Source organism: Lepisma saccharinum, chromosome 1, assembly GCF_977018435.1.
Source record: "Lepisma saccharinum chromosome 1, izLepSacc3.1, whole genome shotgun sequence".
Classification (NCBI taxonomy): domain Eukaryota; kingdom Metazoa; phylum Arthropoda; class Insecta; order Zygentoma; family Lepismatidae; genus Lepisma; species Lepisma saccharinum.
The window spans coordinates 56,506,998-56,533,148 of record NC_139229.1 but is presented as its reverse complement, the minus strand read 5'-3'; the positions used below and the strand labels follow the sequence as shown (position 1 = coordinate 56,533,148).

Genomic DNA, 26,151 nt, shown 5'->3' with positions numbered 1-26,151 from the left:
CTTCAAATGGGCCAACATTGTGCCCATTCACAAAACTGGAGATAAAAAATGTGTAAAATCCTATAGACCAATCTCACTTCTATCGCCACTAACAATTATTTGTGAAAAAATCATCAAAAACAGGTTACTTCAGTTTACGTCACCATATATCAACACAGCACAACATGGTTTTCTTCCAGGCAGCTCTTGCCTAACAAATCTTTCCGTCTTCTTTCGCATGCTGCCAGAGCTATTGATAATAACTCCCAACTTGACACTATATATTTGGACATTTCGAAAGCCTTTGACAAAATTAATCATAAATTTCTTCTTCATAAATTATCATCCAGATTTAACATCCATGGCAAATTTCTCTCTTTACTCCAGGACTACATCCATGAGCGTGAACAACATGTTGTTCTTTCAGGTACCTCATCTAACTTTCTTCCCGTTTTGTCTGGAGTTCCCCCAGGGGAGTGCCTTAGGGCCGCTCCTATTCCTTCTGTACATGGATGACCTCCCTGAAAAACTGTCCTCCCTCCCTATCAATATACTTTTGTTTGCGGATGACTGTAAACTCTTTAAGGAGATCTCATCGCATCATGACATAATGATTCTTCAAAATGCTCTCACAGAACTTGTTAAGCGTCAGTGGAATTTAGAACTAAACCCTCAGAAATGCTCTTTCCTTACTTATTCCCTAAAAAAGAACAAAGTACTGTCTACTTATTCTATTGAAAATAATCCAATCCAAAACGTTTCCACCCAAAAGGACCTAGGTATTATCATGGATGAAAAACTCACTTTTAATAATCATATTATAGCTACCACTAAAAAGCCATGCGCCTTCTCGGTCTTCTATACAGATTTAGCGAAATTCAAAACCCATCATCTCTTGCTTTATTCTTTAAATCTTTCATCTCACCCATCCTTGAATACTGTTCCCCAATTTGGGCAATGGCCTCAAAAACCAATCTCACCAGAATAGATTCTGTTCTCAGTTTCTTTCTTGCTATTGTTCGCCATAGAATACCTTCCTTTCGACATGTATCCAAATCAGACACCATGGCTGCTCTGAATATTCACTCTCCATCCTTTCGTCGTGATCTAGCTGACATGAAATTTTTATACAAGATAATAAATGGTAAAATCAGAACAGATCTCCTAATCAGTGAATTCACACTTAGGGTACCCCAAAAGCAAACGCGCAACCTGCAACTCTTCCACAACCCAACCACTAGGCTATCCCTTCTACAACGCTCCTTGTTTTACAGGCTCCCAGAAATCTACAACAAACTTTCCCTGAATGTAGATATTTTCCTTCCAGAACGTAATTTCTGTATATTACTGACCAACAACATGTAAATCTATCCCATCTTGTTATTGTTTTTATCTTTTGTTATTTTTTGTTACTACTTTATGTTGTTTCAGTGTAAAATGGCCAAATAGACTGTATCTGAAACTTTGAGTAAATAAATAAATAATAAATAAATTAGTCCCAGTCCCTTTTCATATTAAATGTATATTATTTGAAAAATGTTTGAGTCGACTGGAATTTCTTTGTGGTTTCTTTGAAAAAAAAAGGTAACTACGTAAAACAAACATAGGGTAAAATACTTTCTTTGTCTCTAAGTATTCATAAAATTCCACTTTTAGGTACACAGATAAGTGATATGGATTAGTTTCTGGCGAAAGGCATGTAGGTGCTATTTGGATACCACTGACTACTCCATTTCTGTTTTGTTATTTAACGATGTATTTTTACCTCACTATATCTATACTATTCGTTACCATGGCGCTGAGTGATTAGCACAACGCACCATGGCTCTACAGATCACGTGTTCAAATCCCAGCCTGGGCATGGGTGTTCTTTTCGAGTGTTCCTTCATCGATTTCATCTAATTATCATTCATCCTTGTTGTTACAATTAGCCAAAAGTACAGATAAGCGATCCTAAACAACAATCAAAGAATCACATTCATATCTAAACAGAAATCAAGCAGGAATTCTATTTTCCATGGTAGCTACAATTTTTTCATTATGAAATTCCCTGACATTTCCAGGGTTACCAGTCCAAAAATGAAATTTTTCCAGACATGTTTAGCATCATGATCTCTGCTTTGGAACATTGTGTTTTTCAATTAAATATGTAATCCAGGTGGCTCAGTCGGTAACGCATCTGATTACCATGCTAAAGGTCCCGGGCTCGATCCCCAGCTGGTTGAAATCCGGAACTTTTCTAACGATGGAAGCGGCCCCGGCACCCACCCAGTGTCGAATAACATGGGTACCTGGGGGAAACCCTGGGGAGTAAAGGCAGTCAGGGGCATGATGCTGATCACATCACCCCCACTCACGACCGGATCAAGAAAGTGTGGGGCGTTACCCCCACACCCCCTATACGCCTTCATGGCATGCTGCTATGCACAGGGCAGCACTTTACCTTTTTTAATGGTCATTCCATGTCAATTCAACCAAAAAAATGGGGTTTGGAACCCATGCTCTCAGATTTTGAGTAAACTTGGCACATTTAATCCTTCCATGGTGTTGAGAGAAACCATATAAATTTCTTTGTCTCTAATTTGTCTGGTTTCATATTTATAGCACCTCAAAATTTCAGTGATTCATCCGTTCTTCCATTCCCAGAGCCTCCAAGCATGAGCTCCACTGTCTTAGAAAAATAATTCTATATTCCTTATAAATTATTCAATCTTTTTGAAACTTCACAACAATGTTAACCAAACCATAAGGATTCAAGAAAAAAATATGCCAACATATATTTATATTTTAGTACACTAATACATTAATAAAATTTTATTATGTGATTTTTTGGACCGAAAACATGGTTTACTAAAATTTTAATTCTCATTGAAAGGGAAAGGTGCAAAGGCAACACAAATATTTTTTAAAATGAACTTAGATATATGATTTTTTAACTTACCTAGAAATAAAATTGATGGCTTTTTAATTTTTTCTGAAAATATGACAACTTATTTCTGAAAATTTTTAAAAATGACTACCGGATTTTATATTTTTCACATTAACTCAAAATCTAAGAATCTAGCTTCAAAACATAACTGAAGCCAATTTTTAGAGCATAAAATTTTAAATAATGTTTGCATAGATGCAGGGACAGTGGGGCAAGGGTGGCCATATCCTTTTCCATGGAAAATGAATATCAACCTAAAAGTATATATTTCACACACACACACACACAATTCTAATTCAGTCAAAGTTGTTTATGTTTATTATTATAATAATATTGGAGAAACTTCATATTGACGGAGTGTTTCTTAAAGGGAGGGACACTGTTACGAGGGGAATGAACCAATAATAAAATAGAAGACATACTGGAGAAAAAGTTGGATAACATAGATTAATGCAGAATTGAATAAGCAAAATTTTGATGTAAATCATTTTTATGTAGGTCTACTGATTAATTTTTAATTAGAGTCCAGATGCTAGTATCTACGATTTTTAATCCTTTCTTTTGGCATCCACATCCATTTCTTTGCATATGAATATTCCAAAAATCTATCACGTGACAGTTTTGTGAATATTATTGGATGAATATTGTTTGTTGCTGTACACTCAGATGGGATGAAAAATGAAAAAGCCATCAATTTTATTTCTGGGCAAGTTTTCTTTAAAAGTATTTGTGTTGGCGTTGCACCTTTCCCTTTCAATGATAGCTAATTCAAATTTTAGTTAACCATGTTTTCGGTCCAAAAAAATCACATAATAAAATGTTATTAATTTATTAGTGTACTAAAATATAAATATGATATGTTGGCATATTTTTTTCTTGAATCCTTATTGTTTGGTTAACATTGTTGTGAAGTTTCAAAAAGATTGAATAATTTATAAGGAAGATAGAAATATTTTTCTAAGACAGTGGAGCTCATGCTTGGAGGCTCTGGAAATGGAAGAAAGAATGAATCACTGAAATTTTGAGGGGCTTTAAAAATGAAACCAGACAAGTTAGAGACAAAAAAATTTAAGTAGTTTCTCATCACCATTAAGTCATCTCATCTTATTAAGTGTGTCAAGTTTCATCAAAAACCTGAGAGCATGGGTACCATTGTCTGGTTGAACTGTAAAATTATTATGAATATTCACTTCAACAACTTTTTTTTTTTTTTTTTAGCAAATTTCATTCTACACACAAAACACATGAAAATTTGAAGAATAAAATGTAAAATTACAATCGGTATCAAATGTATTGGGTGCTACAATCATGTGCATCTAGCCTTCAGGGTAAGGTAACAGAGGAATATTATTTCACTATAACAGATCTTCACAATATAAAAACAAACAGATAAAGTTCATAAACAACTAATCTTCATAAACCATACACAATTTTTCATTTTCTAGTGGATTTATGGTGTCACAGAAAATGCAGCGGTTTCTTTGCTTACATAAGTACACAGCATGCGGATAAATTTTTGTTGCATATAGGAATTATATAGGAAATGCGAAGAAGACTAAGATCTATAAAATTATAGACGATAACCTCATCTTCTGCAACTTTTCCGATAATTATGATCATATTTTCAATGTACTTTAGTTATTAATCAGATATCTGGACTGCAAGTTATACTTTCATATCTTTCTAAAATTAGTGAATTATAAAAGTGAAAAGTTATTACAGAAATTCGAAGGAACCATAAGACTGCACACGACTGAGAACCATAAGAATGAAAGAAACAAGTTTCTGAACTGAATATTTTTTGGGAGTGGAATCACAAGAACCGAATCCAGAAGTGGAAGTGAACTTCTTGTTTATCTTGCAGACTCCAAAATGCACGTAAATTCCAAATGATCTAAAAAATACCCTGATTTTTCCCTGACATTTCCCTGTTTTCTAGGTGCGTAGCAACCCTGATTTTCATGTAGTGTTACTCTCATTACAGCTGCAGAGGCTGGTTGTCGACAGTAAAAGTAAGTAAGTGAAGTAATTGCGGAAAAAAATAATATGATAAGTCTTTACTTGACAGCCATAATTTGGATGGTCAAGTTGGTAGTTTCAACATGGGACGTGGGTTCAATTCCCATGGTACTTGGATACATTCTCTGAATCTGTGGTGGCAATCACTGCACCACTTCTTCACGGCCAAGATATGAAATAGCGGAGTTCACCTCCTGGAGATTTCTACGCGGCACCAGTTTTTATTTTGGTTGATTGGAAGTGGTAGCCTACGCACGTGAACGTGGAGAATATAAGGTATATCTACAATATATTTAAAGAGAAATACATTTTGAGGCAGGAAAGAAACATACAACACGTCCAGGTTGCATTAATAGCCATACATATACATAAGGAAACGATTTTACAATACCGGAAACTTCCCCAATTTTGTTCATATTTCCCATACTCAATAATTATGGCTCCTAATCACGAATTTGCACTTAAAAAATTTGGCGATCACGTGTAGAACTTGCAAAATAAGCGGGTCTGTGATCGCAACCGACACCCTCGATTTCTCAAGAAATTTCTCTGTGCATAGCACTACGCCATGAAGGCGTGTAGGGGGTGTGGGGGTAACGAATGTAAGAAGTGACAAAATAAACCGAGTGAGAGGTGTTCGGCCGATAGGCAACATTCAATGGGTTCTCTACCTTCGATCTTGCCACCAAAGGTACAGTGTTCGAATCCTGAACTGGGAGAGAGTATCCCTTCATGAAATTTCATATCATCATCAAGCCTTATCGCCGCAATTAGCCCAAGTAGGCAGAAAAGCAACGTAAAATATGATACATCATAGGCGTAGCTACAGGGTGTGCCTAGGCACACCCTAATGGGCTGCTTTATCAAAGAGAATTAATTTTTTATTTACTGAATGCTCGAAATTAAAAACTGATATAATACAGGGAAACAATATGTTAACAATAACAACAATGTCACAGTAACATATTTGCTGCCAACAATCGCCTTCCACTCCATTCTCACAATCAATTAATTATTGTATGCTTTCTGTGGGACAGAAAGCTTATCAGTAAACATTTTCACAATGCAACTATATTGTTGGAAGTTTATTTATCAATGTCGTGGTGGCTGGTATTTAAATCTCTTTCCTGAACCGACTAGTTTACTTCGTTGCAACTGTCGTTGTACTTGCTTTTTCGGATTCTGTTGCAAATTCGTCTCTCGGAATGATCGAAGGAGCCATTATTTGATGAAAATTGCCGCTTGTGGACGTGATATTTTGTTCGTGTAAACTTACCGTACTTTTTCTAAATAGTGAGTTCATGCTCTAAAAGAAGATGAATCATTTTGTCGTAAGACTGAAAAGAAACGAAGGTGGTCCCGATCGAAAGCAGATATTTGAAAGTTCAAACACCTGTGATAGTACCAGTTGTAGTGGTATTGGTGAACTTGTAAATAACAAACCATCCTGTTTCAATGCTCCTGACACTGAACAAACACCAGGTAAGCCTATTGACATATCAGTAGATCCTTGTGACCCTGTCAATGCAATACCACATAACAGAACAGAATGTGATGTAAGGGTGAAATTAGGACCGTTCCAACCAGACCTGGTGGTTTTCTCTAGAAGTAGAATAGGTGGAAACGAAAGGGCTTTTCAATATAGCTGGTTTCACAGTTACAAATGGTTGGAATATAGTATAACTGTTTGTATACTATAGTATAGCATTTTGTTTTTACTGCAGAGTTTTTGCTTCAAACAAGGCATCAGTGAGAGAGCATCTTGATCAAGCATTCATTACATGAGGTTTTAAAAACTGGCATAGAGCAAACGAATGTTTTCGAAGTCATGAAAAATCTAAAGGACACCAACAAAGCTTAAGTTCCTGGTCAAACTACAATAAAAATAAACCAATTGACGTCCAATTAGATGAGTGTAAGAAGGCTTTTCTTTCAAAGCAAGAAAAAACAAGACTGCAAAATCGACAAATCATTGAGAGGCTAATTAACATAATTCTTTGTCTTACAAAAGGAGGCCACCCATTGAGAGATCATACTAAGAATAGAGAAGCATACGACAGGGGGTTATTTCTAGATGTAGTTGATTTAATTTCCAAATATGACCCCATTTTGAAAGAACACTTAGTGAACGGGCCAAACAATTGCACTTATTTAAGTCCACAAATTCAGAATAATGTAATCTGCAGTTTGAAAAATGTTCTTGTAAGGATCTTGAAAATGTCATTACTTGGTACAGATGTGTGCATTATCGCTGATCAAACGAGTAATTGTGGTCATCATGAACAGATGTCTATAGTTTTTCGATTTTTTGATATCATTAAACAGCTACCTGTTGAGCATTTAGTGGCTCTTCGTAAGTTATCTTCTGTAGATGCACATACAATTTTTAATACGTTAGCACTGGTAGTGTCAGAGTTTGGTGTTGATTGGCAAAATGTTCTTTCAGTTTGCTTCGATGGCAGCCATATATAGCACAATTAGGCATATTTACTTTCACAATTAGGCATATTACTTAGATTCTTCTTACTAAAAGTGAAACGAAGATAACAAAAAAGAAGAAAAAACATGCAGTTCAATTTCAATCACCTTGGTTCAATGGTCTGTTTTTTATTATTATTATTATTATGACCACAACTTTTTACAATGCTCTTCTGCAACTGTCGCAAGAAGAGAAATTTTTTCATTGTTCCCTATAAGATTCCCAATACAAGACAAAACAACACAATTATATTCTGTAGGCAAGGCGAGCAATAGCTTGCAGCCGCTGGTCGAATGAAGTAGCATTCTTAATCTGTTCTGTTGCAATCCCTCCAGTAATGTGATTAGTGCAGGTAATACGTCGGGTTCATTCAGCTGTTGAAGCACATCGAGTAATTTTGGTGTGGATGACGTCGGAGTGGGGATCGAACGTTGGTCCTGTCGAATTGGCAGAGCACGGGCAGGTCTCTGTGGCCTAGGTGCAGGAGGTGGATTGGTCCGTCGAATGGCTTCAGGGCATCTGGGTTCCGATGAAGTTCCCTGGTTGTGGGGTTGTGGACTTCTTCGGTTGAATGGATCGAACTGGAACGCGTCTGCTGTGGTCCAATGGAGCACATCGTTCTTTCATGACTGCCTGGAATAGGGGACAACTACTTTAACTGGTGTAATGGCCCCCTTTGCAATTGGCACAAGTAGGTGGAATTGGCTGATCCCCGTTAGGGCAATCTTCGAACGGATGATTTTCCGAGCACTTAATACAGTGCGGTCAAGTGAAGCAGTGCCTCTGTCCGTGCCCGATACGTTCTCAAGCGTGGCTGGGCCCGGTACTTTTCAACCTTCGTGTGGAATGGTCCCAGCATCGTAAGATTGAATATGCAGCAGCTGTCCTGGTATTTCTTCAAGGTGACCAGTACCAAGGGTAAAGATCGACAAGTCGAAGTGGAGTTGTCCTGCTCCATGTTGTCAGCTAGTTGCTGACGTCGTGTTCTTGTAGTTAAGCGGTCGACGGAGTACCCTTGAAAGTGTAGCGACGTCAGCATTTTATATATTTGGTCGGTTTCTATGTCGGTTGGCAGATAACAAAGTATCACCTTCAATTTCTCTCCAGCCGATGAGTCGTAGGCATGGTCGATCTTGTGTTGCGTGAGGTAATCCCGAAGTGCGGTGAATCCTCCCTGGTCGAGCGTATGAATGTGACAGAAGCCTCTGCTGTACTTAAAGCTGGCTTTCCTTTGAAGAAGAAGCCAAATGTCGTAGGCGACGTCTTGGCCGGTCTCACCGAAAATAGTTATGCAAGGTGGCTTGCGGGTCGAAGTGGTGTTTGTTTCCATCCTCAGGTTGGCCAGAGTCGAATGGAGTTGAGGTTGCTCCTTGTTCTCAGAGGCGTCATGGATGGGAGTCTCCCTAGTTGTATGGACATGTATAGAGATGGGCCTGGTTGCATGGGCGTCCATGGGGACAATGGGGGGGCCGTGGCCCCTCCCTGGAAAATGAAAGTCAACAAAAAATTATATATTTCACACATATAATTTCATTATAACCACAATAATAATAATAATCCGTTGCGCAACAGCCCATGAAGGGCCTAGGCATACCTACCGACTGCCGGTCTCCCTCCCACGCTTTCCTTCGTCACCTCTAAGCGTGGAGATCTTCAACCAGTATTGGAATAGTCGGGGGGTCAGCCCGACGTATCCCCAGCCGTTATAGTAGGTCTCCGTGACCGGATTACGCTCACTCACTCGGAGCTCCCCAATTTCCTCACGATGGTGGGTTGCCACCGGCCCTATACGTAGGCTGAATAAATTCCGACCAGAGCCGGATTCGAACCTACGCCGTCCCGCAGCGAACGATCTCAAGACGAGTGAACGCCTTAACCCGCTCGGCTACGGAGGAGGACTAACCACAATAATATGTGTTAATTATTCCACGAACACCATAAATTCAAATTTAAGCAATGTTTATTTAGGGAACAACACTATTTTGGGGGAAAATGTGCCTTATTTGCCCCCCCGGAAAAAAATACCTTCCTTGCCCCTCCCTGGAAAAAATCCTGCGGACGTCCATGCCTGGTTGGCTTTCTGTCGGGCTTCGGGCCTGTCCCAGGTGTCATCGGGAGAGTAGTGCGATTTTTCCTCAGCACTTAATGAGAGCTGTTTCATGTCTTAGGCTTCTTGCTGCTGCTGCTGCTGCTGCTGGTGACTGCATTTGCAGGAGGCCTCCTTTTCGGAGGTGCTCCGTCGGTAGACATGACATTTCGCTCTTTCTGAACTAGCAGCAAGGATCGCACGTCCTTCCCAGGCATTGTGCGAGATCTAAAAGCAGAACTTTTTAATATTGTATGTAAATGTAAGAATGTAATAAACGTGACTGCTTCCCGTAAAATATCATTGCACTCTCCACGTTTCTCTTCTGTCTTTTCTTTGGCGCCGTCAATAGCTTCAACACGTTGTTTTTTTTATTTGTCACATATTTGTCTTAATTATAGCCTTCCCAAGCCACCGTCCCCTCCAAATATTCTCTTAGCCTCATGAAAGGAATATATATGTATTTCTACGAAATATTAATTTGACTTGGCAGTTTATTTTTTCGAACAGAAATAAGTTTTAAATTTTAATAGCTTATAAATTTACACTAGCAATTTTGAGTAAAGGTTTTGCGTAACCCTAAAAGTACAGTTAGAGACTCCAAGGTCAACTCTCGATATTTCAGATATATTAATAATTTTCATCACAACGTCTTGTAATCATTATTTGTTACTTCAATAACACCCTCGCAAATGTTTCTCGCATATTAAATCACAGATGCCACTTTCTGTTTATTTCCTTGTAATGCTGACCTCCGTGGGGAAGTGGTTAGCACAACGCTTTACGATGCCAAGGGCCCCCAGGTTCGAATCCCCGCCCGGGAATGGGTCTACTTTCCTACTATGGCGATTAGCCATATGTGACAGATAAGCGAAGTAAAATAAACTAAGTCTATTAATCAATTATTTTTTTAAACTCTTTAATTCTTCTTTAGCATGCCACGTTTTTGTTAAAATTATATTACGATTTGTAAAATGACGAAATTCTAAAGGAGAACACGCAACTTTCTTTGTAGCGCATCGGTCAGAAAGTTTCAGGAATATGGATTTTCAAAATACTATTTTTTCACATGTACTTTGCCCCCTTTCAAAAGTAGCGCGTTTTCAATTATGTTACTAATCATTAAAAGGATTCCTCAATACCATCTTGGAGGATGACAATTATTATTTTCCCCCTCCTAAAAGTAATAATATAATTTCGCTCTCTGAATCTCCCATATAAATGCTAGAGAATGTCTGCTTCAGCCGAGCTCACTGCTTCTCCGGTGACGTCAGTCGTGCAAGATCGGCAATCTTCGGATTGTTTTACCTAATCTCTATGTACCTTGAGACGGAGCATGTGGTCTGTGGTTTATGTGTGGGTTGAGCTGGAGCTATGGATGATTCAGTAAAGGTATGCATGCACATTATAATTAAATACGTTGTAAAATGTGATACTTGTACGAGGTCTTATCTGATTGTGTAATTGAAGAAAATCGTGTTTGGTGCACGTTCATTTGAGTAGAATTGCTATTGAATTGAAAAGTCGGGTTTTAAGTGCAAGGGCATGTTTTAGTTAGTAACAGCGGTACTACTTTACTGTACCGGAGACACCTATCAATGATTTATTTCGCAATTTTTTACATTGATAACGTACTATTCTGCGGTGCAGACATTTCTTTAGGTGAAATAATGGATTTCTAACAATAATGTCTATTTCTTACATACGATAGCCCCACGAACCATCAAGGGTACGAGCTATGCCTACTAGGTTAGGTTAGGCCTGTTAGGTTAGGTTCCATTAGCACTCCTTTCGTTCAATTTAGCATATACGGACAACATCGGAATTACAAATTCCACAGCATCTTCCACACCCGGCAACAACTTCACGATGCATCCTCGACACATCATGTTGTAATAGCAGCAATAGCGCGTATTGTGCTCTCGTGCAGAAAACAAATGGCGGCAGCAGCAATAGCGCGTCGGAAATAGATTTTCGTAGAAAACCACATGCATTTGCATTAAAATGGATCAAAACTACACTCCCGAACATCAACAACACTACAGAAAATGATTTGCGTAAGTACTTTCTCCTGTAAATTTGAAGAAATCCGTCTCCGGTATAGTAAAGTGTTACCGAAATGTTCCGCATGCAGAATAGTACGTTAGCAATGTAAAAAATTGCGAAATATATCATTGAAAGGTCTCTCCGGTATAGTAAAGTAGTACCACATTTAGTAAATCATTTATGTACATAAAAACAAAAGAGGTGGGGGGGGGCGAAGAGTTCTTCCCTGAGGAAACCCACATGTTACACTTTTCATGGTAAATTTCTCGTATCGGACAAACGGATTTCTTCAAATTTACAGGAGAAATTACTTACCGAATGCAGTTTCTTTAGACTTGTGGAAGTTCGGGGAAGTGTTTTCTTGCATCGTTCATTGAATTTTGCCGGTAAATCATCTATTTTTCGATATAAATGTGTGACCGATGCACGAAAGCTCTTGCATCCATTTACTTCCAGGTGGATTTAGCCTGTGTCGGATGACGTAATCCCGGTCAGTGTTTCCAAACATGTGTTTTTGTAACTGAAGAAGGTATGTTTCCGCAAATGGTTTGTGGGGCTATGTGTCAATGGTTCGTGGGGCTATGTGTCAATGGTTCGTGGAGCTATGTGTCAATGGTTCGTGGGGCTATGCGAGAATGGTGTGTGGGGCTACGCATATTTTTTTCGAAACCAATTTTTCACTATTGTAACCTATACTGACCCTACCTAACCTAACCTTACCGGAAATGGTTCGTGGGGCTATGTATGAATGGTTCGTGGGGCTATGCGTCAATGGTTTGTGGGGCTATGTAGGTATTTTTCGGTGCAGTGGGGTGGAAACACTGCATGCCGAGTACAGTAGTGAAACTGTGACCGCCATTTTGCGTGTTACCGAAGGCAAAAAGAAACGAAGAAAACTTACTTGATATGTCGCAAATAGAGCTTATTCCTGTGAAATAAGTGAAATGCCACCTTCAGCAATGTTTCTCAATGCAGAATACGTAAGTACGAATATTTAAATTAAATGAACTAGCAAATTTCAGCCGTTTGTCCGATACGAGAAATTTACCCTTTTCATAGTGGAATGTTGATGTCTTACATATCCTTTTGCTATGGTGTGAGGGATTTCTACAATTTGCTTTCTATTGGTAAGGTAAGATTGAAACCACTTTTGCGGTAGTCTACGGATACCAAGTCTTTGAAGTTTCCATAGCAGTATCTCGTGATTTACGGAATCGAGAGCTTTTGATAGGTCACAAGAGACTCCTACCGTGTGCTTACAATTGTTCAGTGATTGTGTGACACATTGTACTAAGTCTGCTAATGCTGTTTTCATGGTTCTATTCATTTCTACCATCATAGATAACCTGAGCAGGTATAAAGGCAAAATATAACAACATAAATAGATATAAATTTGTACATGGTTCGGATCTTAACTTGAAACTGTAGGTTGAGTCCCAATTAACCTATTGGATCATAAAGGAAACTTAGAACAACGGTTTTTTGTGCACAACATTTGAAAACATCACTTGTGGAATATTAGAAATTAACCAAGTCTATAGTGGTCTGACACAGTCAAATAGTTAGTTCTCTCCTCTTTGGGATAAATGCTTCCACGTTCACTATGTGGTAACCCTCTAATTCGTGTAAATTCAGCATTGAAAATGGAGCTGCAGCAGCCCAGTTTGTAAGCCATCTGACTGTCACATGGAAGACCCGGCTTCCATTCCCAGGGTGGAAATTTTTCCAGCCTTCTCCTAACATAAAGTGACTGTTTTTTTCCTTAAAGGGGGATTCCCCAAAAATGCCCGCCTCTACCTGCATACTTTAAGGTCTACTTTCATACTTTTGTTCCCTGGTGCCTTTAATTATATAATTATTTATTATTATTTATATATAATTTATATAAACCAGTCAGTTTACTCAGAATTTACCAGTACTCCCATTTTATTTTATTTTTTGCACTTTATTTATGCTATTACATGTGTTACAATAAGTATTTACATATGTGGGTTATATATTTGAGTATCAAGACTTGCTCTGGCAGTCAGAACAAGTCTTATTTACAAAATTTGCTTATTACATATTTTGGTTGGCTTAAATGGGCACGTTAGGTTTTTCTTCCCCAAGTGTATGGTTTCTGATATTTGTTGGTAATATATTTGATATTTGTTGTATATTTACTGGTTAATCGAATGGTTAGGTTTCTATTGTATGTGTTGTGGTTTATGCATGTATTATGAATTATTTATAATATAGGATGAAAAGAAAAATATTTATTAGTAATTCTAATAATTGTACTTAACTGCTAGTTAATTCATATTAAATGCAAATAGAGAAGTGTATTAAATATGTAAATTATAAATGCAGTGGCAGCTGGCAGCTAGTATGATGTGTAGTGCCAACGCGATCAAGAAATCGAAAATTTTTCTCTAGCATATGTCATAGAAATCTAATGAAAGAGGTAATTTTGATGGAACTTTGTTTACTAAACTTGCAGACAAAAATTCAGAGTTCCTAAGATTGGTTTATTTTACTTCGCATTTGTACTACTTTTGGCTAATCGCGAAGATAAGGATGGGTGAACACTCACAAAGAACACCGATGCCCAGGCCGAGATTCGAACCCGCAATCCCTGGTGTCGTAGCATGCTGTGCGGAGGTTGGCCAGAATTTCTAGGAAATAAATGCGACTATTAAAATTTCGACACCTGTCAACTTTACCTTTTTTTTTATATTGTTAAATAGAATTGATGTTTAAATCTGGCGTGGGACAGACAAGTTGTTTAACTTTTAATTTAATATTGTATAGTACCTTGGAAAACGGTGTATGTAATAATACCCTTCCTTTTACACATCATCGGACACTTTCACTTCACTAAATAGAAAAACACTGAACAATTAGAGACACTGAGTCGATCACGGTATTCTCGCCTTGCTTTGTTTATAATTTGCAACCCCAGCACGGCAGACGCTACATCAACAATCGGTGTTACTAACAACTGAAATATGATTATCTGCTAAATGAACTGTAGATCTACAATTTTTAGATTTCAGTGCAAGAAATTGAATTATATCTCCACGTGAAATTCTTATACTGATAGATTTTCCGTGTGATTTTTTACAAATATTAAAGTAAAAAATCCCCTGATGATGCGAATTCCCTTTGATATTTAGGCAATTCTTTTGTACAGAAAATTTCTGCAATGTTGTCAATGTCAGTTGCAACGCATGAGTGTCTGTGTGCGAGAGAGCAAGGGATATATCTTTTCTTAAGGAAGAAATCGATAACAAAAAAGTCTGGATGGCTCTTTAGATGCATCTGTCTAAATGGTTATATAGATTTGGGGAAGATATTAAGTTTGTTCTTGCCAAGTATGCAGGAAAGTATCTTTCTCCCGAATTACTTCTCCAACAAGTAGTACAAATCGGTCAGGATTAGTCACTTCTCTGTGAAGTTTGCAACTATGTCAACACAATGTGAAAGCTCTCGCAGGGGCACGGCTGGTTGTCTTATGGCTACTACTAGGTTACCACCCCCTCGCTCGTTAACTGCGGAGACTTTTTCATGCCTTCGCACAGGCCAGACTATGCTGGGCCAGAGCAAGTGAGAGAACAGCTGGGGATGCGGCACAGCAATTGAGGCGGCTGTAAGCTCGAACGCTTAAGAGATTCGAAACTCCTCGTTTGTAAATGTATTAATTTAACTATATTTTAGCAAAGCAAGTGCTTTTTTTTTCTGAGGGTAGAGCCACGGCACGGCTCTACCTTAGAGCCGCCGCTGTATAAATGTATATTGATAAGATATAAGTTATTGTGCATACATACATGGTAATTATAAATGATTCATCGGTTTTGAAAGGGCTGCATTAAAAAATATATAACACATACAATATGGAATGTAAAGAATGATACATGAAAATAAACAGAAACTCTAAGTTTCAGACATACTTTCACAAATGTTCAATGTGTCTTCCTTTTGTCACATGACACACATCTATCCGAAAGTCTAGTTTGCCCCACACGCACTCTAGCATGCCCCTACTAATGGTCGTAAATGCAGCTGTAATGCGGTCCTGCAGCTCAACCAAAGTTGTTGGTACTGGCAGCACATACACTTTCACATGTCTTTCACTTGCCACCAAAGGTAAAAATAACAAACTGTTATGTCGGGAGATCTAGGATACACCCTGATGTAGATCTATCTAACACTTGCAATGCTCAGTTAGTGTGGTTAGGTTAGGTTGCACATATTTCAAATTCAGAAACATTTTGTGTGTAGAAATTTCTAAATAAGCACATATTTGGAACAATCATACCATTGATTGAATATATTGGAACATATCTCAGTGCCCCTGTAAGGCAGCCACTGTGGCCCAGGGCACTGCAGCACACACTGTGGAAACCACTGTCGTGGACATACATATTCCATTTTCATATATCACTGTCTATTGGAAAGATAGACTGAACTGCATTTTAACATGTAGATGATGGTGTGTTCACTTAAAATTTCAATTTCACTGCATTTTTAATTCCACCAACCATATTTGAGGGTTCACTACCACAGACAAATTACATTTATACGAGCATGGTGCAATGAGAATGGGAACTTAAACCATTTACCTCCCAGCATTGTAAGCAAAATAATAAAGGATTCCAATCCAGGGGGAGAGTCTGAACTGTGGGACTCAGTTGAGCATGTGTCGCAGCAAAAATATATCTTGTATTCATGCAAATTTTAATCCATGGTATACTCAAGAGGGTCTGTTTATTTCCACGTGCTTATATAGTGTAAGACAATAAATACAAACACCTGTCTATTTATCAGTAATTATTATTTTTTATTCATTCCAAAATTTGCTTATGCTTCCTACTAAAAACCGTACATTTACTTCTCATTACAGATTGGTATTATTGGAGGTTCAGGATTGGATAATCCAGATCTATTGGAAAACAGACAAGAAAAGTATGTAGACACACCATTTGGGAAACCATCAGATGCACTGATTGAAGGACAGATTTGTGGAGTAAACTGTGTACTTTTAGCCAGGTAATTCTGGATAACAACAACATGTTTGTCATACAGGTAGATTTGTTGACTTGATCATTGGGTAGTGCATATTGTTGAAACACATTTACTTTTCTTTTTAGTTAATCTCACACCGTTACACAGCAGTATTTCAGAGCTAATAATGCTTCATGTTGCTTTCAGAAATTGATTTTTTAATTGTTTTAATCAGTGTACATTTTTGCAGAAATTGTCTTTGTCAGCAGACTGAAAGGCCAAGTTTTTCTCACAAATATCCTTGATCTTTTTCAAAATATGCACATACCATTACAAAGCACCCTAATTTCTATGTATTTCAGGACATACATACATACATATATATATATATACATATAGGTATTGGACAAAATAATGGAAACACCTGGAAGTCGGATCATCATGTATTAATACGGTATTGGGCACTTTTAGCATGCAATACAACTTGGATTCGGGACGGAATAGATCTATACAAGTCCTGATTGGTGGTGAGTGGAATTTGAAGCCATTTTTCATGCAGCACAGCCTCCAGCTCAGGTGGAGATGAAGGAGGTGGAAATCGACGCCGAACCCTGGATTCCAAAACAGCCCACAGAGGCTCAATGATATTCAGGTCTAGGGACTGGGTGGGCCAGGGAAGATGTTGAACCTCATCAGCATGCTCTGGAAACCACTGTTGAACAGTGCCAGCAGTATGAATGGGGGTATTATCATCCTGTAAGATGGCATTCCGGTTTGGTAATAAGGTTTGCACCATTAGGTGGATCTGGTTACAAAAGAGTTCTCTATACACTGCTTATGAGACCCGACTGTGTAATGTGACCAGGGGGTGCCGAATACCATGATATAACGCCCCAGACCATAATAGAGCCGCCACCATGTTTGACAGTCGGGCAGTGACAGTCCACTTCGTATGCTGTCGAGGGTGATCGCCATACAAACACGCGTCCAGTAGTGGGGAAGAGGGTAAAGGTTGACTAGTCTGACCAAATGACATGTTTCCAGTCCTCCAACGTCCGAAGTTTTGTAGTCATTGCATCATGCACGTCACCTTCGAGCACTCGTCTCAGTAATTAGGGACTTGGCAATAGCCACATGCCCATGGATACCCATTTGATGCAGTTCCCGCCTCAATGTTTTGCATGACACAGGGTGTTTAGGTGCTGATTATGTTCTGTAGTCACTTTGGAGGCCATTGTTTTCTTCTGCAACATCACAATATGCTTCAAGGCCCGGCGGTTCCTTTCCTGCAGTTTCGTCTTTCAACCACTATTGTGCTTAGCAGACCCTGTTTCACCGTGCGCTGTGTATGCAGTCATGACTTTCGAGACCATGCCTCGTGTTACACCGCATAACTTTGCTGTTTTGCTCACAGATGCTCCAGTGAAATGGGCACCAACAATTCGACCTCTTTCAAACTCCGTCAGGTCGGCTATACTGGTCACTTACTACACCTGAACAACGTGCACTACCACACTGCCTCACTCTACTGTCAGTGCACAGTCCATACTACCTGCAACAAACAAGAGAAGGTTGATTTCCGCTGTGCTCAGTATTACCAGGCACATTGAAAATATGTCCCACTTCTGACTCGTGTTTCCATTATTTTGTCCAATACCTGTGTGTGTGTGTGTGTGTATATATATATATATATATATATATATATATATATGAGGGTGAGTCAATAATTGTCCACATGTTTGCTGTAATGTTATTTCGGTTGGCTGTTCTATGCCGACATGTAAGTATAGTGTACATTTGTAGTTGCTTAGCGCACATTTCACCTTTATTCCTTATTTTCTTTTCTTGTTACATGGTAAACATGATTGCGCCACACTCAGTTTGCACCAAATAACAACAGTAACCAGTGATCTGTTATTCATTGTCTGAAGGTGTACCAGGGGCCAGATTCCAATCAAGGAAAAGTGATATTCTACAGTAAAGTGTGTTTGAATGGATTGTGAAGTTCAAAAATAGCCAGAAAAGTGTTAAGGGGAGATTACAGTTATGAACCAATTGTGCATTTATTTCAATATCACCAAAATGGGCACTTCTACTAAAAAAAACCTGGATGTATCCAAGGGTATAAATTTCTCTCCATGTTGCAAGTGCAAGCTTTTTTCTATGTTGATTATTAAGCTGGACACGATGCTTGAAAAATATGTTGAATAAGAATTTTCGGTATCCTATGTAGGCCTATTCCTTATTGGGAATCAACTTCAACATCAAGTTACGGCTAATCAAATGGAAGTTTCGACTTTTCGGCTCGTGAAATTCATTTTCCCGTTGATATCTTTTTCTATTCCATCGGAAGTTTGATATTCCCAAGAGAACAAATCAAATAATACTCCCATAACCCCAATGAATTTCTCCTTTCTTCCTATGGCCATCCTGACAGTGTTGCCAAACCTGATGCTTCATAAAAGAGCTAAATTTCACCTTAAATGGAGTTAAAACTGACTTTCAAGGAAGTAGATTTACGAAGGATGGATAAAGTGCTTCCTAGGGTAATGTTAGTTGTCAAAGGAGTGGGGCACTGCTATTCCCATTAACACGTTCACTACTGAAAGCGCCGATCGGCGTCTGGGTGATTTCTCCCGAATATGCATTGGATGACGATTGGCGCTTCGCATTCGCTTCGTGCAGAGTTCATTTTGGCGGGAGATCAGCCTGCCAGTTTTACTGCAGCCATTGTCGTACTGAATGTGGCGGTAGATGAAGTTTAGATTTAGTTCATTGTTGCATTCGTTGCGAAGTACTGCAGAAAATGAATCGTGAAAGATGCCGGGAAATGAATCGGCCTCTTAATTCATCAAGGTCTAAAAATATTGATATCGAGAGCATGACGATTAGTGAACTGGATAATATATCTGTAGGTTCGATTGATTTATTTGAACATTCTAGTGATGAAAGTGAAATGACTGAAAATGATGGTGTTTTGTGTGTTGATAGTGAGCATGGCTCATCAGAAAGTGAATCTGCAACAGAAGGTGCCAAAACTAACTAACTAACTCTCTAGCCTTCTTAAACCCGAAGGTTCATGGCTGCAGCAACACAGGCCTTCCATCTTTCCCTATCTTGAGCAAGATCTATATACTCTTTTCCATCCCTACCGATTTCCTTTAGGTCCATCTCAACGTTGTCCCTCCATCTTCGTCTTGGCCTTCCTACAGGTCTCTTACCATCAAGTTTCCCAACAAGAATCCTGTAAACTCCTCTTTCCTCTCCCATTCGTGCCACATGGCCTGCCCACCTAAGTCTTCTTGATTTAATTATTCTAATAATATCTGGACATGAGTACAAATTATGTAGTTCTAAATTATGTAACCTCCTCCATTCACCTGTCTCCTCATCCCTTTTAGGTCCAAATATTTTCCTAAGGATCTTATTTTCAAATACTCTCAATTTATGTTCCTCTTTCAATGAAGGGACCAAGTTTCACACCCATATAATACTACAGGCAAAATTACTGTTTTGTATATTTTAACTTTTAGTTTCTTAGATATTAAACGAGAAGACAAAAGTTTATGAAGAGAGAAGTAACATGCATTTCCTGAATTAAGCCTACTTTTTATTTCCTCTTTAATATAATTTTCATTTGTTAATATTACTCCTAAGTATTTGAATTTGGAAACTGGTTCAAACGAGTTGTTATCAATAATTAGATTTTGATTATTACCTAACACTTGGTTTCGGCCTGTAAGCATATATTTAGTTTTCTCTTTGTTAACTTCCAAACCAATCTCTTTAGCAGTTTTGAAAAATATTTTAGCATTATTCTTAATTGTATTCACATCATCCCCCAGTAAGTCTACATCATCTGCATATGCTAACAACTGAGTCACACCATTTAATTTTAGTCCTTCTTTAGTTTCTTTTACCTTCCTAACAGCATATTCTAAGGCAAAATTAAAGAGCAATGGAGATAATGCATCTCCTTGTTTTAACCCATCATGAATTGTAAATTTGTCAGACATATTATTACCCACACGAATTTTACTTTCTGTTTCACTGGTGCATAATTTTATCATACTAACAAGCTTCTTAGGTATTCCAAACTCTACTAATATATTATATAATTTATCTCTTTTGACCGAATCATATGCTTTTTTGAAATCAATGAATAGCTGATGGACATTCTGATTATATTCCCACTTTTTTCCAAGTGTCTGTCTGATGTGAAAAATTTGATCTGTAGTTGATCTGTTACGTTTAAATAACAGAAGGTGCCAGTGATGTCTATTCAAACGAAGCAGACACGACCCTTGGACTGATGATCCTTCACATCTAAGGCTAATTCATTTTACTAAAGGTAATGTGCTTCTAGTTCCTTTGCCTGGTAACAATAGCCCATGTGATTATTTCCAATTATTGCTTGATGATTTGTTTCTTGAGGAAATTGTCAGATATACAAACAACTACGCTGAAGAGATATTTCTTTCAGAAGTTATGAAGGTTAATTCACGTATTTCAATGTGGAGGGACTTGACTGTGGAAGAACTAAAAATATTTTTAGGTCTTCTTCTACATACTGGGACAGTCGCTATGCCTCGTTTACAGGACTATTGGAAAGTTGATACCTTATTCTAGAGTTGTTTTCCTCAATTTATGAGCAGAGACAGATTTTTGATCATACTGCGCTGTTTACATTTCTGCAGAAATCCTCGTTCTGATGAGCCTGAACCTGATGATCGTTTATACAAAATAAGATCAGTGTTAGACCATTTTAACAATAAGATGCACTCAGTATACTATCCAGGTAAGGAGCTCAGCTTAGATGAAGCAATGCTTCTGTGGAGTGGTAGGCTTTTCTTTAGGCAGTACATAAAAGGTAAAGGACATAAATATGGTATGAAAATATATGTACTAACAGAACCTGATGGCCTTGTACTAAAGACTTTGGTATACAGTGGTGCATATGATGAACTAGGTGGAAAGGGTCACTCCAGTAAAGTAGTCCTGCATCTCATGGAGGGAAAATTATATAGTGGACATTCCCTCTACATGGACAACTCCTACAACAGTTATGAACTATCCCAGGTTCTCCTGGAGAAAAAAAACTTATTCCACAGGTACCCTTAGGGCTAACAGAAAAAACAACCCACAGACAGTCACACGAGCGAAATTCAAAAAGGGGGAAAGCACAGGGAAATACTCTGATGGAGGCATCATGATCGGCAAGTGGCGCGATAAAAGAGAAGTGCTTTATATATCTACAGAATTTCAAAATGAATTAGTTGAGATCATAAATAAAAGAAATGAAAAACACATGAAACCACTTCCGATTGTACAGTACAATTGCTACATGTCGGGAGTAGACAGACAGGACCAAATGATGGCTTACTACCCAAGTGATCGCAAGACAATAAGGTGCTATAAAAAACTGTTTGTCCACTACGTACAGCTTATGGTTCTAAATGCTTTCCACCTCCACAACAAATACACTGTAAACAAAACAATGAACCTATATGATTTCAGATTGGTTATAATTAGACACTTGCTGTCCTTCAAATCAGCCAGACAGGAAGTTCTTCCAACTCCTTCAAGAAAATCAGATCATCTACCAACAAAGTGTCAGCAAGGACCAAAGGGAAGAACACTGCGGAAGAAATGCCGGGAATGCAAGAAAAATGGAAAGAGAACCGACACTATTTACAACTGTGTAATCTGTCCTGGTGCTCCTGGACTGTGTTTGCATCCATGTTTTTATAATTATCACAAACAAGTAAAGTAATTATTTGAAAATAATGTCTGTATGTCATGTAAAGAATACGTAGAAGTTTTGATGTACCAATATTTTGTTTGCTGCATGTACAAGTAATAAGTATGTAAAATTTTTATCTCTAAAAACGAAAGCAATTATTTATATAACATTGTATAACATAATAAATAATATTTTTTAACAACTCCCTCAGAATTGAATGTTGTGAATGTAGATAAAAGCAAAAGTATCAGTGGGCGCCTTTCGGCATCTTCAGCACTGAGCAAGGAAATTTCATGCTGTGTGCTAATGGCGCCGAAAGGCATCCACCGCCATGTTTGACTTCCATAACAAAAAAAACGTGTTTTATGTTGTCTAGTAACTACAAGGAACCATAAAAGTACATAATTGGGAAAACAAAAAATTCAGCACCTGTGGTGAGTATTCAAATTTAGATCAGCAGTGAACGTGTTAACTCTAAATTGATGACAATTTATTCTTAGTTTTTACCATTTAGATCCGGCGGCATCAACCATCTCAATAATCTGCCATTGGCCATATGAAATCGAAAATAAAGGATTCCCTGATAACAATATGTCAATTTCACGTCAACACGGCGCTATAAAAAAGTTGCTGGGAATATAAGAGAGGGTGGGGTGATGCAGCCAATATAACAATATCATGTCACATGCAAAATGTATAATCATGGCAAAAGTTGGTATATGTGGGCCGGAACCAGTGATGTCATCATAGTATGGAACGATGACAGGCACCCTAGTTCACAGCCATACGGGTGCACGAAAGAGCCAGATCTGGCACCAATAGAGCTAAGTTGTCAACACTACCATGGTGGGGGGGGGAGCCCCATGGAAACTGTCCCTCATGTCCTTAAGCACAAAGGAGAAGCACAAAACCTTCACATTCACTACTATCTCTGGTTAGCTGTTTCATAACCTGTCTTGCACTGATTTGTTGATAGCCAAGTCTGTTGTGGATTATCTAATTTGCAGAACCATTACTAATGTGCACATGACCTACCACGTTCCGCTAGCAGAATGATCAACCTAAAGAATGTTACAGAAGAGCAGATAATTATTGCAGACCCTCATATGTATATGTGTGTGTAATATATGCAAAGTCATAAAATTATTTAGCTGTCTCAAAACTTTGAAATATATTACACATTATTATTCTGCACTAATTTTGAAAATATATACTTTTTGTGTGGTTCTATTTTTTAATGGTGTAATGTTTTGGCACATGTAGTATCTGTCCAGAAAGTAAATGCTTGGTGGATGTAGCCAAAGCTGGAACTAACGGTATGAGAAATTATTTGCAACGTGTGACAATGCCACTTCGCATTTACGATACACGAGATTTGTCACATTAGAGTAGACAGGAGAGAATACGTTACCACAGAAGTCTAGTTCTGATGGCAGACCTAAAGTCTATTCCAGCTTGTAAAAATAAACTAGTGTAAAACAGCAGGTATGTTAACAAAGTTTGCAAGATTGCTGACGACTAGACAAAATAGCCGATATTCATGCATCGGTAATCTGCTTCGGCACATCAATATCTTCCTGTTAATTGAAAGAGCCAGTAAATATGAGAACTAGCTACCATTTGCCAACCTCTGTGGCATGGCATTCTGTGACACCATTCTGTTCATGGGTGTTCCTTTCGAGTGTTTTTTCATCAATTCCGTGTATCATCACTCATCCTTCTCATTGTCATTGCAATTAGTCAAAATGTGGTGGAAAAGCAATATGAAATAATTTAATGCAATCAGTCAATCAATCAGATGGAATATCTCTTGTCAGCAAATTCTGAAAATATCTACATCATTGCTGTATTCATATTTAGTGCTAATGTAACTATCTACATTTTATTGTATACTAACTTATCATTACTGTATTAATGTTTATATAGAACGGCAACAGAAATGTGATATTTGGTTTCTAGACCTTGAAACAACTAGCAGGTATCAATTTGTTTTAGAAGATGTTCAAAGAATTATTATGTATGTGGAATCTCAATTTTATACTTTTCAGAGGACCAAGGTGAAATACTTAAAATGCATTTTGCTCCAATGGTTTCATGAAGATTCAGTTATAATGTGGGAAAATTAAAAATGGTGTTTCCACTGCATATTCCTTTGCTGCTCTCCCTGTTGTCAGAAAGTTGCACATAGCGTTATTGATGGACTTTAAAACCACCCAAGCATGCAACTGTTATGATACTGTTGTAGCAACTGACCTTGATTCATGTTTTTCTCTTTCAGACATGGAAGGAAGCATTCCATTATGCCCAGCAACGTGAACTACCGTGCAAATATTTGTGCTCTGAAAGAAGCTGGCTGTACACACCTGATTGTATCAACAGCGACTGGGTCCCTGAAAGAGGAGATACATCCTGGAGATCTTGTTGTTTTGGACTCTTTTATTGACAGGTGACTTAAAATATTGAACAATTATTTCTCCTCCAAATAGTTATTTTTATCTTGTTCATTTTTATTTTCTTGCATGTTTGATTTTTGTATTGAACTGTGGTCATTTATAGACTGCGTGTTTTATTTATCATTGTTATGGATATTAGGATATAATTTCCTAAACACCCAGCCATGAAATTAGACTGGTGGTAAAATTTTGCACTGTTGCCACATCGGAGCAGAACCTCGTGTGTTCGGAGGTTTAAGAGAATTACAGATCTTGTACGGTTTGTCTTTGTAATCCACGTGATACAAACTGACATTTGCTCGAAAGGCCAGAGATGACACAAAAGTGCCCTGGAGAGAGATTGGTCTGATGCTCGAACTAGGAAACACAGCCCGGTTGACATTGCCACACAGTGTTTGGAACCTGCAACTTTTGTCATGCTCTTGCTTTGCTTTTCCCACATGACACACCAGCGCAATTCACCCAGCCACCTATTTTCATGGCTGTTCGTTTAGTTTTGTAAGTGTCGAAACGTGTAGTTTCATTTTCAAATCAAAACTCATTACAGTTACCCTATTACATGCATTAATTAATGAAATTAATGAACCATTAATGTTCTTCAAGGAACTTTGTCAGTTTATATTTCATCAATTATCAGTAATTTTTTATCGGTTCATATCAGTGCCTCCTTAATATGTAACAATGCTCGCCAGAAACAATATTTAATACTATTATCTGGCAAGCAAGGTATTGAGTGAAGTGTTAAAGTTGTGCCAAGAAATGAAATGTTGTGTTTATTAATATAATTGACACTGTATGTTTTAATTATTTATCAATATTTTCAACAAAAATATACTGTTTTGCTACAAAGAAACTTAGTTGTTTCATTGTGTCTTGTGTCCTACCAAAGGTGCTGCATTTAATGTCCTGAAACCTTATCAAATCAGAATTTCTGCTTGTAGAATCCATACTGTAATGCAAATGCACATAACAGTAATTATGTAGTGTAGTTGTGATGAACATACTTCTAGTCCATTTGGATGGTTCCTAAAAGATGCATCATAAAAACTATAACAATGTTGAAAGTGGAGGAAATTGTCAAGTATTACAAGCAGTAGTTACGTATCAAAATTATCATTGAAACAAATTACTGGATTTGTTTTCTGGGAGAAAGGTGAAAGTGAGTGTAATTCCTTTTTGACTTTATGACTTTACTAGTCATTGTGCTATACTTATGGAGGCAAGACATTTTTTCACCACCCCTTTTTAAAAGAAAAGCTCTGCTTTAGTGTTAGGGATGTGATGAGTCTGATACATATAAGTATTGGCCAAAATGGCACATCAGAACCACTTTATGGATCTGTAAAAATTTGGTATTTAAACAGATACCAATATTCGGTGTAATGCTTTCAAAAGTGTGATAGTAGAGGACATGCAAGCTTAATGTGGTGTTGA

At 37.9% G+C, this 26,151-nt stretch overlaps 1 protein-coding gene across 1 annotated transcript in view; it reads left to right on the top strand.

The window, feature by feature from the left end:
- The first annotated feature begins 10,815 nt into the window (after nt 1–10,815).
- Nucleotides 10,816–26,151, top strand: part of Mtap (Methylthioadenosine phosphorylase) — a 32,863-nt gene continuing 17,527 nt past the window's right edge. The window contains exons 1-3 of the mRNA XM_083131985.1: nt 10,816–10,884; nt 16,421–16,566; nt 24,543–24,710. Of these exons, the coding sequence (XP_082988111.1) occupies nt 10,867–10,884; nt 16,421–16,566; nt 24,543–24,710 (332 nt within the window). The 5' untranslated portion in view covers nt 10,816–10,866. The remainder of the gene's footprint in view (nt 10,885–16,420; nt 16,567–24,542; nt 24,711–26,151) is intronic.